This window comes from Polypterus senegalus, chromosome 9, assembly GCF_016835505.1.
Source record: "Polypterus senegalus isolate Bchr_013 chromosome 9, ASM1683550v1, whole genome shotgun sequence".
Classification (NCBI taxonomy): Eukaryota; Metazoa; Chordata; class Cladistia; order Polypteriformes; family Polypteridae; genus Polypterus; species Polypterus senegalus.
The window spans coordinates 125,380,056-125,398,217 of record NC_053162.1 but is presented as its reverse complement, the minus strand read 5'-3'; the positions used below and the strand labels follow the sequence as shown (position 1 = coordinate 125,398,217).

General features: G+C 40.1%; 1 protein-coding gene across 1 annotated transcript in view; it reads left to right on the top strand.

Annotated features, from left to right (window-relative positions):
- Positions 1-18,162, top strand: part of LOC120535729 (CD209 antigen-like protein C) — a 53,223-nt gene that overhangs the window by 15,233 nt on the left and 19,828 nt on the right. The window contains exons 2-5 of the mRNA XM_039763755.1: positions 2,413-2,499; positions 14,538-14,624; positions 15,486-15,637; positions 16,792-16,901. Coding sequence (XP_039619689.1) covers positions 2,413-2,499; positions 14,538-14,624; positions 15,486-15,637; positions 16,792-16,901 — 436 coding nt within the window. The remainder of the gene's footprint in view (positions 1-2,412; positions 2,500-14,537; positions 14,625-15,485; positions 15,638-16,791; positions 16,902-18,162) is intronic.

The following is an 18,162-nucleotide window of genomic DNA, read 5'->3' as shown; positions in this document are numbered from 1 at the left end:
GCCACGGCAAAACATTTCAAAGCCTTTCTTGTACGGACCTTGCGGTTCAGAAACAGTTTCATCCGAAGAACTGTAAACACACTGAATCAGTCCATCAAGTGCTCCTTGTAGAACTGTTTGTACTTATAAGTACAATTACCCCACTGTAAACTTGCACTACAGTTATAATATTGCACAACCTGCGCCACTTTATGAAGCGCGTATTTACCGTGTGCCTATTTTTTTTGTCTGTACCCTAATAAGCTTTCTTATGACACTCAGACAGTGGGCTACAACTCGCCTTTTCACGGCGACTTTGATATGTGACTTTTTTTTTATTTTGGGCACTGTGCAACTTTGTGAACTTGAGCTTTCAAGTTTCTCCAACACACTATGTCATTCGATCAACTTCCTTTTGTTGTTTATACCACTGTTTAAATCGACAAATAGTATGTTTTTCTTTTGCCTCCACTTGGTATTCGCTGAAATTCTTATATTTTCCCCCGTGCTTTTCTCATTATCTTTTCACAAAACGCTGAGTTTATGGGCTATTTATATTGATTTGCATATTCAAAGAGGAATTGGGGCAGGACAGCAGGGGCGTGCACGTGGATTTATATAGCGGAACAACTTGAAAGTTGGAGTACGCACAGATTCCTGCATCTGGATTTTTCTGTGCGTAAGCACATTTCAGCTTTTGTGCTTACGTCATGTTATAGTGCGAATTCTACGCACGGCGTTATGCATGAGGCCCCAGGTCTTTTAAGGCAACAGATTTAACAAACATCCAGATGCACAAAACTCACATTTACATTTCCAAACTAAGTGACTGAACTCCAGCTTGTACCAGAATCTGCCTGTACGTCTTCTGATAATAAAAATGTAAATCAGAATTGAATTGACATCTTTGCAGAGGCTCTTATGCAGACCTCTTGAGCCAGAAGGTTAGAAATGGACTTCAAGGAAGAACAAAGAGTTGCAAATTAATGAATGATGAACTCTGATGGACAGAAGAATTTGCCTATAAGGAGACACTGATTTTGTAACTGTAGGCACCTATCATACAAGCTGCTGACCCTCAGAGACTTGTCTTCTGATTGCATTGTGACTTTGGGTCTGCCAGATCTTTTACTATTAGAGTTTCTTCCAGTTTCCAATTGTCTTTTTGTCTGTGTAGGACACTGTGCTCATTTCAGAACAAATTTAGTTAGCATTCTAAAGCTGGACTGCAAGAGCATGGAAAATTTGGTGATGCATTTAGGGATCTTACAGAAAATATTTTTTGCTTACATTATTATTTAAATAGTTGAACATTACATTTCCAAAGATCATAACTCTACCATGCTTAGACCTTCATGTGCTCTTACTGATTATTGTTCTTTTTTTATATACTGTAAAACACTTTCTAGCAACATCTTTGCATCCATCCATTTTCTAAACCTACTTAATCATACGGGGTTGGGGCTGTTTGATGCAGTATTGTAAATTAAAAAGAAATCAGTCCTTGACAGGGTAGCAGTTCACTGCAGACTAATATTCCAAGGATATTCAGTTGTACATCTATTCATCTTCAGAGCCCACTTAATCGGTCTTGTGTGTTGGGAGTGTGGAGTTTACATTCTAATATAATTTTGTATAAAATTATTTCAAATCAATGAAAACTTAGTGGATCAATACTCTGCTGTGCATACTTCTTGAAGAAAAAATACTGCAGCAAATGTGAGACCAAATGCAGACCTATTAGGCCTTAATGTGAATACAAATCATGTTATAGTGGAATGTTGACTCTACTGATACAAGATGTAAGAAGAAGAAGCAGACATGGGTTCAAGTATAGGGTCAACTCCTCATTGCTGTAGTCTAGCTTTGAAAACAAGGACAAAATCTCTACTGAAGATAAATAAATCAGTGATCACTGTAACAACTCGGGATACTTGCATTATCTAGCAAGTTAATTCTCCTTCAGTCACTGGTCATCAAGAGATGGCCACTGCTTCTGGGTGGCCGGAACTTATTACTGCTTGTTTGGAAAAGGCAGGGCTATTGAAGCGGGATGGAGGTTGATCTAGGTGTCCTTTGAACGTGATCTGTGCTGACTATGGGTAAAAAGAAGAGGTAGCTAGAAACAGCATCCTCTGTCTCCTTGGGGTCAAAACACTCACCTAGAAAGGGCCGTAAATGCGTACCAAAGGTGTGTGTGCGTGACAAAACATTTAAATAAAGTAGATGCAGTAAAGTGTAAAATTACATTGCACTAAGGATCGAGCATCTTAGAAAAATCTACACTGGAAGTAATTCATAGAAATTTTAACAGTATACAATAATCACTTCCTAACATAATATTTAGTTTATTTCTGATTTGCAACCAATGATATGTTAATCATGAGCAAATATAAAGTAATGTACTTCTTTTCTTTCATTTATTTGTGACAGGATTGATCTCCCACTTCAATGTTACAATTGCTCTGGCAGTTGCTGTGTGCATCTTGATGATAACACTCATTGGAACTGCAATAGCATGTAAGCAGTCATCACATTATAAATTATTATTTATGTCCATTTGTCTGTATTAATGTGAGTGCAAAATTATTGGAAATGACATCCTGTTATATGTGTGGCTAAGGTAAATAACTGAGTTTCAAAATCAGGTAACATGATGTGCTTTTACTCTAGCCTTCTAAACCATTAGGTAGTTTTCTAACTCAAGGCACTGTTGATCATGCCCTTTACTCCAAAGATTACTAATTCTCATCAATATAATGTTGTATATGACAGTTCTACAGCAGAACCTTGCAGTTGTCAAGAATTATTTATGAAAAGCATAAATGATTAAAGTGATCCACAACATTATTTGTACATTAGATATTACTTATGTAAACTTTTTTTTCATCCTGTAAACTTTATAAAGCTGTTTTTTTGTTATTTTTTAATTTGAGAAATGTTTACATAGAGATGACTTAGTGTTCACAAAATGCCAAATAGTATTCAGTTGTAGGTCATTAGAGGTTTATTTGCATTGACAAAATAATTTGCAGTATTTTTTCTGCCTGTTACATGTACAGCATTAAATACTGTATATACAGTAAGAATAAAATAACCTCTTTTGTTGATTAAAAAATGTATTGAAATAAAGGAACTATATCTTATTCAAATCAAAACAAATACCCCTTAAGGCACCTACCTAGACAGCAGACTAGAAAAGCACTTAATATGATGCAAACACTGAAAGAAAGATACTGAAATATAAAAAAGGTTAGCAAGTATTCTGCATGCTCTATGAATTGAGTAAAATATTGATAAATGCTTAATTGTTTCTAAAAAAACCTTTTGAACTTTCTTTTGGTAAAGTGATTTTTTTCAATTTCAAGGGAAATAGAATATCTTATGTTAGGCAGGTTGAAAAATTTTCAAATGAGTAAAATAAGAAAGCATTCTAGCCACAGTTATCAGAGCTGAATACTCATGAAACCTCCATTGGATGCTAAACTGAACTGAACTGTTGAAGTATTACAGATTATTGTGAATTTGCAACTGTCTTTTAAGTAAAGGATTTTATTACCTGTGGTAAAAGGCGCTATAATGCACCGATCCGACACAGACTCACACTGAGGCATGTCTAAAAGCACAAAGACTTTTTATTTTTCTTCACCTGTGGAGCACGTCCTCCCCGTGAACCCCACAGGCAATACACAGTCCCAAAAGCACTAAAGATAACACACAACACTTTTCCTCTGGCACCACCACTCCTCCCAGGCAACCTCGTCCTCTTCCTCCCTATTCTGGCTCTTGAGTGGTGGATACTGGCCCTTTTTATAGCCCACCCAGAAATACTCCAGGTGCTTGATCACCTGTTGCTAATTGCACTTCCGGGCGGGGCTGTAGAGGTGTCCATGTTGGCTCCGGGATCCATGCAGCACCCCCTGGTGGCCACCCCAGATCCCCACAGGGTTGTGGAGAACACCAACATACCATAAAATTTGAACAGGGGACATCCCAAAAAGCTTGGTGATAAATGTGATTGAAAACATTGCTCACAAGTGAGTCTTGACGCAAATATATTTTAGGAAAATTTGAATTGAGAATGATGTATATCATGTATACTTTTTGGCTGGATAAGAATACATTCTTCACAATTTTAGAAAATTCATTTCTCTAAAGGGTTTATTTGCTGGATTTTTTTGAAAATGTTCTTTTTCCAGGTCGAGATATCTTTATTGTGATTAGAAAATATTATTTCTATAGTAGATCATTTCCTCGCAGTAAGGAGACCTGGGTTCGCTTCCCAGGTCCTCCCTGCGTGGAGTTTGCATGTTCTCCCCGTGTCTGCATGGGTTTCCTCCGGGTGCTCCGGTTTCCTCCCACGGTCCAAAGACATGCAGGTTAGGTGGATTGGCGATTCTAAATTGGCCCTAGTGTATGCTTGGTGTGTGGGTGGGTTTGTGTGTGTCCTGCGGTGGGTTGGCACCCTGCCCGGGATTGGTTCCTGCCTTGTGCCCTGTGTTGGCTGGGATTGGCTCCAGCAGACCCCCGTGACCCTGTGTTCGGATTCAGCGGGTTGGAAAATGAATGGATGGATAGTAGATCATGAAGGATAGCTAGGAAATGTTGACTACATTTCTTTATGTAAAGCTTTTAGCTTGGACTAAGTAAAGTAAATCTATTGAGCAAAAGATATGTTTGAGGATGCAAATATGGTGTCAATGTACAAATCTGTAAGAATCCTAATAATATGTGTTAATATCTATATTAACATATATGTATGTTAAATAATGTGCATTTTGCAGATAGATGAAATATGTTTGTCTTGTAAAAGGACAACTGATAGTAACAGTAGCTCTGCACCAACAGGATTCGTTATTATAGTTCACAACACACAAAATGGTGTTGTGGAAAAATAACTAAAATAATATAAATTAAACACTAAGATCATTGTAACATGATAAAACCAGCCCAGAAAATTCACAAAAATATTTCAAGACCTTGAAATCATAACATATGGTTTATCAGAAGTGAGTACATATAAGATGTAACAGTGTGGAGAGTAGTCTACAGAAAGCAAGTGTGACATTTTTTTTCTTGAAAGAGTGTAACAGGAGTGCAGAATGCTGATGTAGAAAATGTAAATTTAGGTATCAGCAGTGGAGTTGTTTTAGAGAAGTAGAGATGTTCTGTTACTTAGACGACATGTTAAATACAAATAAAGGTGTAGGCATAGGAGTGATAGCTAGGGTGAAAGATGCATAGAAAAAGTTCCAAAAGCTGTTCCCATTATGATTTATAAAGGAGTCTCTCTCACATTAAAGGGTCATTTTTATAAAAGCTGTGTGAGGAGTAGTATGCTCTATGGGTGTGGAACATAGCTGATAAAAGCAGAGCATGAAGCAAAGCTAGAAAGAACAGAGAGTGCAAGGAAGATAAATGCTGACTTAAGTAAAAGACTTGATGTGGGGGTGATAGGTTTTGTGCTGAAGAGCAACAGGCTAAGGTTATTTAGGCATATGGAGTGGAAGGAAGAATGTGACTGGGCAAAAAAGTCAGCCAAGATGAAGGTGAGGGGATGAAGCCAAGAAGAGGAAGCCAAAGAAGATATGGTTGAAAGGGGTGTTTGTTGATGGGAAAAGAATGGTTCTCATCCAATGGATGCCCAGAAAACTGGAGGCTGGATAAGAAAGATCTGAGGGCAACCAGCTAAACCAGTAATGTTGAACATAAAAGTGTAGAATTGATAATAATTGCATACATTTATAAATGTTCCTGTATTGAGATTAAGTTATGTGTATTTAATGGTTTAGTATTGTTTTTATTTTATTATTTTTTTATTTATCCATCCTCTTCTGCTTATCCGAGATCGGGTCGCAGGGGCAGCAGCTTGAGCAGAGATGATCAGACTTCCCTCTCACCGGCCACTTCTTTTAGCTCTTCTGGGGGAATCACTAGACGTTCCCAGGCCAGCCGGGAGACATAGTCCCTCTAATGTGTCCTGGGTTTTCCCTGGGGTCTCCTCCTGGTTGGACGTGCCCGGAACACCTCACCAGGGAGTTGTCCAGGAGGCATCCTGATCAGATGCCCGAGCCACGTCATTTGACTCCTCTTGATGTGAAGGAGCAGTGGCTCTATTCTGAGCTCCTCCCAGGTGACTGAGCTTCTCACCCTATCTTTAAGGGAAAGCCCAGACACCTTGTGGAGGAAACTCATTTCAGCCACTTGTATTCGTGATTCTGTTCTTTTGGTCACTACCCATAGCTCATGACCGTAGGTGAGGGTAGGAACATAGATCGACTGGTAAATTGAGAGCTCTGCCTTATGGCTCAGCTCCTTTTTCACCATGACAGATCGATGCAGAGCCCGTCTCACTGCGGACGCCGCACCGATCTGCCTGTTGATCTCACACTCCATTCTTCCCTTACTCGTGAACAAGAGCCCGAGATACTTGAACTCCTCCACTTGGGGCAGGATCTGGCTCCCAACCCTGAGAGGGCACTCCACCCTTTTCCGGCTGAGGACTATGGTCTCGGATTTGAAGGTGCTGATTCTCATCCCAACTGCTTCAGACTCAGCTGTGAACTGATCCAGAGAGAGCTGAAGATCACGGCCTGATGAAGCAAACAGGACAACATCATCTGCAAAAAGCAGTGACCCAATACTGAGTCCACCAAACCGGACCCCCTCAACACTCTGGCTGCACCTAGAAATTCTGTCCATAAAAGTTATGAACAGAATTGGTGACAAAGGGCAGCCCTGGTGGAGTCCAACTCTCATTGGAAATGGGTTTGACTTACTGCCGGCAATGCAGACCAAACTCTAACACCAGTTGTACAGGGACCGAACAGCCCTTATCAGGGGGTCCCGGAGCACCCCCCACAGGATTCCCAGAGGGACATGGTTGAACACCTTTTCCAAGTCCACAAAACACATGTAGACTGGTTGGGAAAACTCCCATGCACCCTCCAGGACCCTGCTAAGGGCATAGAGCTAGTCCACTGTTGCATGAACAGGACGAAAAACACTGTTCCTCCTGAGCCCGAGGTTCAACTATCTGATGGACCCTCCTCTCCAGGACCCTCAAAAAGACTTTTCCAGGGAGGCTGAGGAGTGTGATTCCTCTGTAGTTGGAACACACTCTTCTTAAAGAGGGGGACCACCACCCCGGTCTGCCAAACCAGAGGCACTGTCCCTGATGTCCATGCGATGTTGCAGAGGCGTGTCAACCAAGGCAGTCCTACAACATCCAGAGCCTTGAGGAACTCCAGGCATATCTCATCTACTCCTGGGGCCTTGCCACCAAGGAGTTTTTGACCACCTTGGTGACCTCAATCCCAGAGATGGGGGAGCCCACCTCCGAGTTCCCAGGCTCTGCTTCCTCATTGGAAGGCATGTTAGTGGGATTGAGGAGGTCTTCGAAGTACTCCACCAACCGACCCACAACATTCTGAGTCGAGGTCAGCAGCGCACCATCCCCACCGTATACAGTGTTGACACTGCACTGCTTCCCCCTCCTGAGACGCTGGTGGTGGACCAGAATATCCTCGAAGCTGTCCGAAAGTCGTTCTCCATGGCCTCCCCAAACTCCTCCCATGCCCGGGTTTTTGCCTCAGCAACCATCGAAGCCGCATTCTGCTTGGCCTGCCGGTACCTATTAGCTGCCTCCTGAGTCCCACAGGACAAAATGGTCCTGTAGGACTCCTTCTTCAGCTTGACGGCATCCCTCACCGCCGGTGTCCACCAATGGGTTTGGGGATTGCCGCCACAACAGGCACCGACCACCTTACGGCCACAGCTCCGGTCTGCCACCTCAACAATAGAGGCACAGAACATGGCACATTCAGACTCAATGTCCCCCACCTCCCTCAGGACGTGGTCGAAGTTCTGCCGGAGGTGGGAGTTGAAGCTACTTCTGACTGGTGACTCTGCCAGACTTCCCAGCAGACCCTCACAACACGTTTGAGTCTACCAGGCCTGACCGGCATCCTCACCTACCATCGAAGCCTACTCACCACCAGGTGGTGATCAGTTGATAGCTCCGCCCCTCTCTTCACCCAGTGTCCAGGACATGTGGCCGCAAGTCCAACAACACGACCACAGAGTCGATCATCAAACTGAGGCCTAGGGTGTCCTGGTGCCAAGTGCACATATGAACACCCCAATGCTTGAACATGGTGTTCATTATAGACAATCCGTGACGAGCACAAAAGTCCACAGCAAAACACCATTCCTCCCAATCACGCCCTTCCAGGTCTCACTGTCATTGCCCATGTGAGCATGGAAGTCTTCCAGCAGAATGAGGGAGTCCTCAGAAGGTATGCCCTCTAGCACCCCCTCCAGGGACTCCAAAAAGGGGGGGTACTCCAAACTGCTGTTCGTTGCATACGCACAAACAACAGTTAGGAATAGGCGGGGGAAGGCTACCTTCTTGTCCACCGGTGTAAACCCCAATTAACAAGCTCCAAGTCGGGGGGCAATAAGTATGCCCACAGCCGCTTGGTACCTCACACTGGGGGCAACTCCAGAGTGGTAGAGAGTCCAGCCCCTCTCAAGGAGATTAGTTCCAGAGTCCAAGCTGTGTTTTCGAGGTGAGCCTGACTATATCAAGCCACTAGCTCAGGCTCCTTCCCCTTTAGATAGGTGACATTCTATGTCCCAAGAGCCAGCTTCTGGATGGATAGATAGATAGATAGATAGATAGATAGATAGATAGATAGATAGATAGATAGATAGATAGATAGATAGATAGATAGATAGATAGATAGATAGATAGATAGATAGATAGATAGATAGATAGAATAATATTAAATTAAATAGTAATAAAAATTAAATAAAATAAAAATAAAAAAGCCGACAATAACTTTGAGTAATGTTAGCATTTACTCCCCCGGGTGGAATTGAAGAGTCGCATAGTGTGGGGGAGGAACAATCTCCTCAGTCTGTCAGTGGAGCAGGACAGTGACAAAAATCTGTCACTAAAGCTACTCCTCTGCCTGGAAATGACACTGTTCAGTGGATGCAGTGGATTCTTCATGATTGACAGGAGTTTGCTTAGTGCCCGTCGCTCTGCCACAGATGTTAAACTGTCCAACTTTACTCCTACAATAGAGCCTGCCTTCTTAACAAGTTTGTCCAGGCGTGAGGCATCTTTCATCTTTATGCTGCCTCCCCAGCACACCACCGCGTAGAAGAGGGCACTCGCCACAACCGTCTGGTAGAACATCTGCAGGATCTTATTGCAGATGTTGAAGGATGCCAACCTTCTCAGAAAGTATAGTCGGCTCTGACCTTTATTACATAGAGCATCAGTATTGGCAGAAATTGGTCCAATTTGTCATCCAGCTGCACTCCCAGATATTTATAGGTCTGCACCCTCTGCACACAGTCACCTCTGATTATCAAAGGGTCCATGAGGGGCCTGGGCCTCCTAAAATCCACCACCAGCTCCTTGGTTTTGCTGGTGTTAAGATGTAAGTGGTTTGAGTCGCACCATTTAACAAAGTCTTTGATTAGCTTCCTGTACTCCTCCTCCTGCCCACTCCTGATGCAGCCCACAATAGCAGTGTCATCAGTGAACTTTTGCACGTGACAGGACTCCGAGTCATATTGGAAGTCTGATGTATATAGATTGAACAGGACCGGAGAAAGTACAGTCCCCTGCGGCGCCCCTGTATTGCTGAACACGTCAGACCTGCAGTTCCCAAGAAGCACATATTGAGGTCTATCTGTAAGATAGTCAACAATCCATGCCACCAGGTGTGAGTCTAATCCCATCTCAGTCAGCTTGTCTCTAAGGAGCAGAGGCTGGATGGTGTTGAAGGCACTAGAGAAGTCCAAAAACATAATTCTTACAGCACCACTGCCTCTGTCCAAGTGGGAGAGGGATCGGTGTAGCATATAGATGATGGCATCCTCCGCTCCCACCTTCTCCTGGTATGCAAACTGCAGAGGGTCGAGGGCGTGGAGGATCTGTGGCCTCAGGTGGTGAAGCAGTAGCCGCTCCATGGTCTTCATCAGATGAGACGTCATAGAAACAGGCCGGAAGTCATTCAGCTCACTAGGACGTGATATCTTTGGGACAGGGGTGATACAAGATGTTTTTCAAAGTCTTGGGACTCTTCCCTGTTCCAGGCTCAGGTTGAAGATGCGCTGTAGAGGACTCCCCAGTTCCAACGCACAGGCCTTCTGCAGTCATGGCGATACACCATCTGGACCCGCTGCTTTACTGGCACGAAGTCTTCTAAGCTCTCTGCTCACATGGGCTGCTGTAATTGTGGCTTGGGATGTCTCACCCATGCTGGTATCAGCAGAAGGATGGTTTGAGGATGCAGTACTCCGACGTGAGAGTGGGTTAGTGTGATCAAACCTGTTAAAGAAGTAGAGTATTGTATATTCTGTAGCCAAGGATCGGACCGCCAAGGTCCCCACCTTCGGCCACCACCCAACTCACCCTGCACCCGACCACCTTGGCCCCTCCCATAGGTGGTGAACCCATGGGAATTATTTATGTTATTGTTATTGGTTTTTATATGTGATTATGTATTGTATGTATTGGTGGACTGTGTCTTTAAATGTGAGTATGTTTTATGTTCTTTGTGGGTGGAAGCCCAAGAGGTGAGGTCACATGTTCAACCCTGTTTAGGAATTGCCACCAGCCTTATGTAGTGAAAAGTCAAACAAAATGACACCTTTTATTGGCTAACTAAGATTCAAGATTTTTAAAGATTTACACAACATATTGACAAATAATGCCTAGAGTTGTGATACTTCTATTTTATTTTAAAAATCATCAATTGTAATGATTATAAAAGGAGGTCGTGGGAATTAAGAGTGGAATTGGTGTAAGGGCTGGTAAGCACAAAAAGCAAGGGATGTAATTGGGAGGTTAAAGATCTAAAGAACAAACTCAGGATCTGAAATTAAAGTCATCTATTAAAGAATGTTGCAAAAGGATCAAAAACCAATAAATATAATTAAAACAAAAACAGCACCCAACTAGAAAGACAAAAATCATAGCCAGGAAGCAGAAAGTAATTTACGACCAGGAAAGTTTTATGTCTTTTCACAAATCCACAAACGTGGACACTGAAGGCGCAATAACATCCAAGGACATGCCATAACAAACATACCTCATATCATTACTACAATGACCCAGAATAGTGGTGCCCATAAGAAAAATAAAATGGCATAGTGAGAGAATATGATTTAACTATAAGATGGTTAAAAATACATAAAATCAAAAACAAATGTAGCCTCTAAATTCTTGATTTCCAAAACCTCCAAAAAGATATTATAATTATTTTTAGAAGCCAAGGAAAAGGTTATAAAAACACAAAAGTCAAAATCATAAACTTGATTAGGGCATCATTATTATTATCTTTAGATAAGCAGAACATCTTATTCCTTAGACATGCTTCCCATCTCTTGATGTTTAGTAACTTTGGTTTGACAGCATTGTTCTTGTATGTGATAAGTGTTCCGTTCTTTATTATGCATTTATTGAACCAGCAACTTATAAGCCTTTTCCCAATGCTCATAACAATTAAAATAATATTTGTTTCCTTTCTCAGTGATTCGAAAACCATTTGCAAAGGTTTTTGTTTTTTGCAGAATTCAGCTATGGTAATCTTGCTTAATCATGTTCAGTTTTGGAGATGTGACAAAATAATTTTTTTCTGTTCTGGTTTACAATTTATTTTTGTGTGAAATATATTAATTTTTTATTCCTCTCAGATATACTTTTGATTTTCCTAAGGGACTTCTGGTAAATATCCCTGGAGATATATCAGTTTCAGTAAAATTATTTTGTGCAGAATCACCCACAAAGCACAAAAGACATAACAGAACAACATGATCACACATAGGAACTAAACTGCATATTGATTACATATTATGAATTAAACATAAATTAACATAACACACATATAAAAACTACTTATACAGAAAGCAAAAAACATATATTCTATACAAATCCAAATCATATTATGTAATGTCATCCTCTGTTAAATTCTGCTACGTACTTCTAAAATTTTTATTTTTATACTGTATTGAGGATTTGTTCAGTTCTGTGTATTGCATTGTATTGTATTGTATTGACCCCCTTCTTTTTGACACCCACTGCACGCCCAACCTACCTGGAAAGGGGTCTCTCTTTGAACTGCCTTTCCCGAGGTTTCTTCCATTTTTTACCTGCTGGGGTTTTTTTGGGAGTTTTTACTTGTTTTCTTAGAGAGTCAAAGCTGGGGGGCTGTCAAGAGGCAGGGCCTGTTAAAGCCCATTGTGGCATTCCTTGTGTGATTTTGGGCTATACAAAAATAAATTGTATTGTATATACAAATACATATATTGTATAAAAGCAGTTAAGCTCTCCAAGTTTTTGTCTATGATTAAACATACCGGGAACTGAACATTCACTACAAATTCTTTAATGTTCCATTTAGGTGAGTATATGTTAGCTGGAATTAGTCTAGTTTTACCCAGTTTTTCTGCTTCTATAATGTAGCAGCCTCCGCTACCGCATGGGCTACTAAAGGAATTGACATTCTTATTGTTCTTTATTTATTGCTATAATTGAAACTAAATACACCTCCAACTTCTTCTTTCTTCAACTTGTGTTGACTGTTTATTTTCAACAAGGCTATACCTGACTTTGGTTATAAGGTCTGAAATTGCCATTACTTTGCTAGTCCAAGTCCACAAGATTTTTTTTGTTGTTCTAGTACTTGTAGCCATACTAATAGTCAAAAAGAGTACACACTTTTTCACGGTAAGCATTCATGATAAAATTTAGGCAGAAAAATGATACTAATATAAGCCTATTATGAAATTATCCTTAGATAGATGGATCATTGGGATAGTTGGTATGACAACATCATGCAGAAGAGACACTTACAAATCCAATTAGTCAGTTCAGCTAATTAGGTTCTTTATTGTCTCAACTAGCTTAGATGAATGTTTTGTCATATTCAACTTATGATGTAGACATAAGTTAGCCTCCTGTGAAACCAGTGGGGATGCAATATAAAGGTGGTACCATCTGAGCAATGCAGGATATAGGATGAAGTTTGTGGTTTAGTTGTACCGATGTACTGAACGGTATGATGCAGTTCTGTTATTTTTAATTTGACATTGTTTCTCTGTACATTCTTCTTTAGTAGCTTTGTATAACATCTCATCTTATTGCTTCTGAGGACTGAGCTGTAAGCTCTTACCTGTTCCTCTTTAATACTTGTTTCCTTTTTACTAGATACTCATGCTGCTTTGCTTTGATTAATCCTGCTTTGTCATGGCAACACTATAGCCTAGTTTTGAGAGTTTCTAGTTGACTAATTTTCCATCTTATAGTTGCTGCATGACTAAGAAAGTGTTTAGATGTGTTGTTTGATTCAAGATGTTTTTAGGTCTACTTGTAAGCTGTGACTCTTAATTTGATATAAACTTTGTAATGTTGCTAAACATTTTGTTTAGTAATTCAAATTTGTGGGGTTTTTTTTTGTCCATAGACATAGATGAGCACAAATTCACCATTGATTGATGGCCAAGGAGTAGTAGAATTTGTTTAGGCAACCATAGACATTTTTTGGCCATAATAACCTGCAGCCACTAAGAACATCTTCTTTTGTTGTTATTAATGCAGTCACAGTTGGTAATATCTAGGATGTATCAGAAGCAACAATGGTGGAAAACATTAAGTCTTCATCCTGTCTGTGAGGTAATCTTATGTGTCTCACTGATATACTCTTGTATAAACTAAGAAGTTGTAGAGGCAGAGCTTGGCAGCAGTGGCAGTTGTTGATGATAACCAGTAAAGGAAATACTGTTGATGCCTGGCAAAGCAACCACTGCACTCAGGTCCCAGTCCAGGTGGTTCACTGTATAGTGGGTGCTGCAACGTGCTATCGGCACATACTCCCAACCTCCTGCCAAAGCTGGCAGGCAGTGTCTGCGTCCACGCCACCTTCATCAGTCAGTATGCTGCTGATTTAGTTAAACTGACCAAAACATTATCATGCCCTGGTTCCCAAAACTAACTTGTATAATCTTCATTTTACCTGTGCTAATTCTTATGCCAGCTTTGCTAGCTATGTTCTTTAGGGAGCTGGTTAGAGTGTGTAAGGATTTTTATCCTTAATAGAGGTAGGATAATCGCAGGACTCACTTGAGCACACGTTCACTCTACTCCAGTTTAGAGCTGCCAGTTTCCCTACAATCCCCTTTGTAATGTGAGAAAAAACAGATTACCTGGATAAAAAAACACAAGAACATGGTGAAATAATGCAAGCTACACACGCTGTAAATTGGATTTGTGAGGCAGCAGCGCTGAACACTGTGGCACTGTTTTGTAGTGTAATGGGTGTTTTTTTTTAAATAAAGTATCTAATTACTTTAATTACTTTTTAATTACTTTAAGCAATGAATAATTTTTCCTAATACTTGAATGTTTTTGTCATTATTTCCTCATTTTCATCACATGGCAGTACACAAAGGGTGGTCTTTGGGTGCAAGTCCACTTTGCAGAGGTATTGTACATGCTGAATCATTTAAAAATTAATTATATTAATAATTATCTTTTGTAGATGCATCTTGTTCAAAACAATTAAAGTGGATGGAAATACAATTGAATAAAGTAGCCACATCACCAGGTGGAAAAAATAACAGTAAAGGTAAATGGTAATTGTTTTTAATTAATTAATCTTTACATTCTGATCTGATTAATAATGAGTGGTTTTTGTTTTTGCTATCTTCAAATTAAATCATTTTTGTAACAAAAAAGTAACAATTCAGTATAATTCTCAAATTGTAGTAACTCAGTGGTGGCAAGGTAAGTGATATTAGACTACCACCTACTGTATTTCTTTTCCAATCTCTCAGTCTTATATAGCATCTTGACCCAAATGTAATTTGGTGATAAAAAGAATGCAATGTTAACAAAACAACAACAAATGATGTCTGAACATTTTTGTCAGTTCTGTTAAACCATATACTGTACATTGTAGATCTGAACTCTTCACATTTAACAGTTACTTATATTTTCATGTTATATTTTTTGAACTCTTATAATGTTCCAGATACAAACTTACTGACATATTCTATCTAGCCATCTATCAAACCATTTTTTAACCCATATAATCTGATTCAGGGTTGCTGAGAGCTGCTGTCTATCCCTACAGTATAAGCATGCAAGGCATGGGCCAGCTCTGGACAAAATGGCAGTCGATATTAGGGAACACTTACACACACTTCCCACTCATTCATATTAGTTCAGCTTAGAATTTCAGGCAAAACTTTGGGACATGGAAGGATAACTGCAAATCCCAGAGGAAAACTTATGCATACATGGAAATAATGTTCAATCTCTGGATAGGCAATGCCTTGGCCCAGACTCAGACCCAGGACTATGATACTGTGAGGCTCATGGTTAGTTTTTTTAAGATATTTTTCCACCATTAAATATTTTTTAAGACAAGATAATCATAATTTTCTTTTACATTTAATAGCTAGTTCTTGTTTTTGTTTTTCCACAGTGAGTCAACGTGACATTTGTGCAAAAGGCTGGACGATATGTAATGAAAGCTGTTACTTTTTCTCTAAAGAAAAGAAATATTTTGACAACAGTAAACTACTTTGTGAAGACATGAATGCAACATTAATTGTTTTTGAAGATGTCAAGAAACAGGTTAGTAATGGACAGAGTTTGATATTGGCTTAATACGTTCAACTTCTTATGCACATTTGAAATATATTACTGGACATTTGTTAGGCAAAACATTTCAATTATAAATTCCACTAGTTTTTTTTCATATAGTACACTTCTATTTGCGAGCCTAAAGATATTTACATTTTGGAGCTGCCAGGAAGGAAGGGCAGGCATCCTGGCCGGGATAAAGGAAGGATTCATACTTGGCCAGGAGACCATAATGAATGGACTGGATGAACAGGCTTACTGGGAGTTCATTCCCCCACATGACAGGTGGCAGTGTCCCTCAAGGCTGGACCAGATTAAGATATCCACAGGGTGGCATTGGAGTTGGAGTCCATAAATGCAGCCCTGTTGGTGTCTTTGGATACCACCAGAGGGTGCTGCTGGGGGAGGACTGCCAAGGTTTTCACATGACCTGGAAATTGTCCAGACAGCAGGAGACTGGAGCAGTTCCTGGGTCTAATTTAGAAGAAAGCTTGCTGTCTCACTTAAACTGAATCAGAGCTGGGAGGCAGCAGGCAACACTCTTGAAGGTGGAAGGACAAAATTGTGTATTTGGTGCATTTTAGCTGGTGTTTCTGTAAAAGGTGTTGGAAAAGCCTTTATTTGAACCCAGAGTTGAGCTTGAACATCATTGTGTCTGTGGTTTGGGGCTCAATAGCACCCCCTTGTGGTTACAGTGCTTACAAACTTAAATTATAAAATACGCAAGAAAAATGCACAATACTGTGCTGAACACACAAATAGTATGCATTAAATAAATTAGAAATATATGCACATATTATTACATTTTAAGTAGTGTCTTATTAGACCTAAACATTGATAATCAAATGGAATGAAATAAAGAAATTAAGAGAAAATAAGATGCCAACAAAGGAAAAAAAAAAAAAAACTAATTAAAGGATTAAACTAATTAAAGTGCAATTGCCTACACTCTGAAACAGTGACGTGCTTGTCTTTTTACTGCACCCAAGCAGTAATTCTTAACTCTTTTATTCTTTCTCTCCGGGTCAAGCAAACAGTCTCTCTCTACCAGTGATGTCTAGCTCTTGGTTCATGATTTTACTCTTATGTGATCTATATGAGATAAAAATAATTATTCAAATTGTCCTTTATCATTTTTTCATCAGGAAATTGCGAGATGTATCAATAATGAAAATCAATTTTATTGGATTGGACTAACTAAGAATGAGAGCAGTGAAATGTGGAACTGGATAAATAACTTGCCTTTTCATAACCTGTGAGTACTAATTTTATGCTAATATTTTAGCAGGGGAAATGTTAAACAAAAAATGTGTTAAATTTAAAAGATGGAATTTATTTAGTATTGGTAGAGCAAGCATAACTTATTTAGTATTAACTGCTGAATAAAATTGTACATTTTTACATTAAACAAACAATAATTTGAATTTCGCAGTACAAATTATTTTTATGCTAGATTTCTTTTGATTCTGATGCATAATCAGCATTAAATGACTATAATAATATTAGTGATGGGCACAGACCTTTTAAAAAGTGGCTCACTTTTTAGAAGAGTAGGGACATGATATGAGACAGGGTTTGTTGAATGTTAAAGCTGGACACAAATTAGTGCTTACTTTTATCTCTGTGTGTTTAATTTTACTGGACATTTGGATGAAACTTCAGGGGCTTTTTTATATTGTGTGGCGGATGGCCGGCACCCTTGCCCAGCTGGGATGCCTTCAGACTGTAAAGACCGGGGTTGAGAACATGTACCGGGCATTATTTCTCCCAGGGTGCTAGATGACAGCCCCCAGGGTTGTTGCAATGGTGCCTCAGATTCCCTCAGGGCTCCATGAGAGTTGGAGTTGTATTGGGTTCCGTGGGTGCCATCAGGGGTTGCTGCAAGGGCTGCAGAGCCCTACTATGTTGGGCTTCCACCTTATCCAGAAGTTTTTCCGGATCATGCTAATGGGCCACCGGAAGTGCTCCTGGGAGTAGTATAAAAGGAGCCCGCTGCCACTGCTCCAGGAGGGAGTGAGGAGGGAGAGGATAAAACTTCCTGGAGGAGGAGTGAAGGCAGAAAGACAAAGAGAGAGAGAGAAAGAGATGGAAGAGATGAACATTGCTTTGTGCATTTCATTGTACTGTGGTTGGTTCAAGTGAGAAATGGGTGAAAAGCATTTCCCCCTTGGAAAAAAAAGCCTTGTGTGTTGCAGAAATTTGTGTCTGTGTCTGTCTGTGTCAGGTTTGGGGAGCTGGAGCACCCCCTGTTGGCCACAATTCATAACCTTCAAACAAAATATTTGTTCATGATAGCTACTAATATTAAATTATCCAAAAAGACACTGCACACTTCTACTGGCATTGAATGTATTTTCCTGATATAGCACATCTTAATGAGATTAAAGTGCAAATTGAAGAATTTTCATCTAGTTATATGAAGTGCCAAACTGATCTTAATAGCTAGAGTTCACATCATTGCACATTAAATCAAAGTTTTTCTTTCCTCCATAAGCTGCCTATTTTGAGTTAGACAT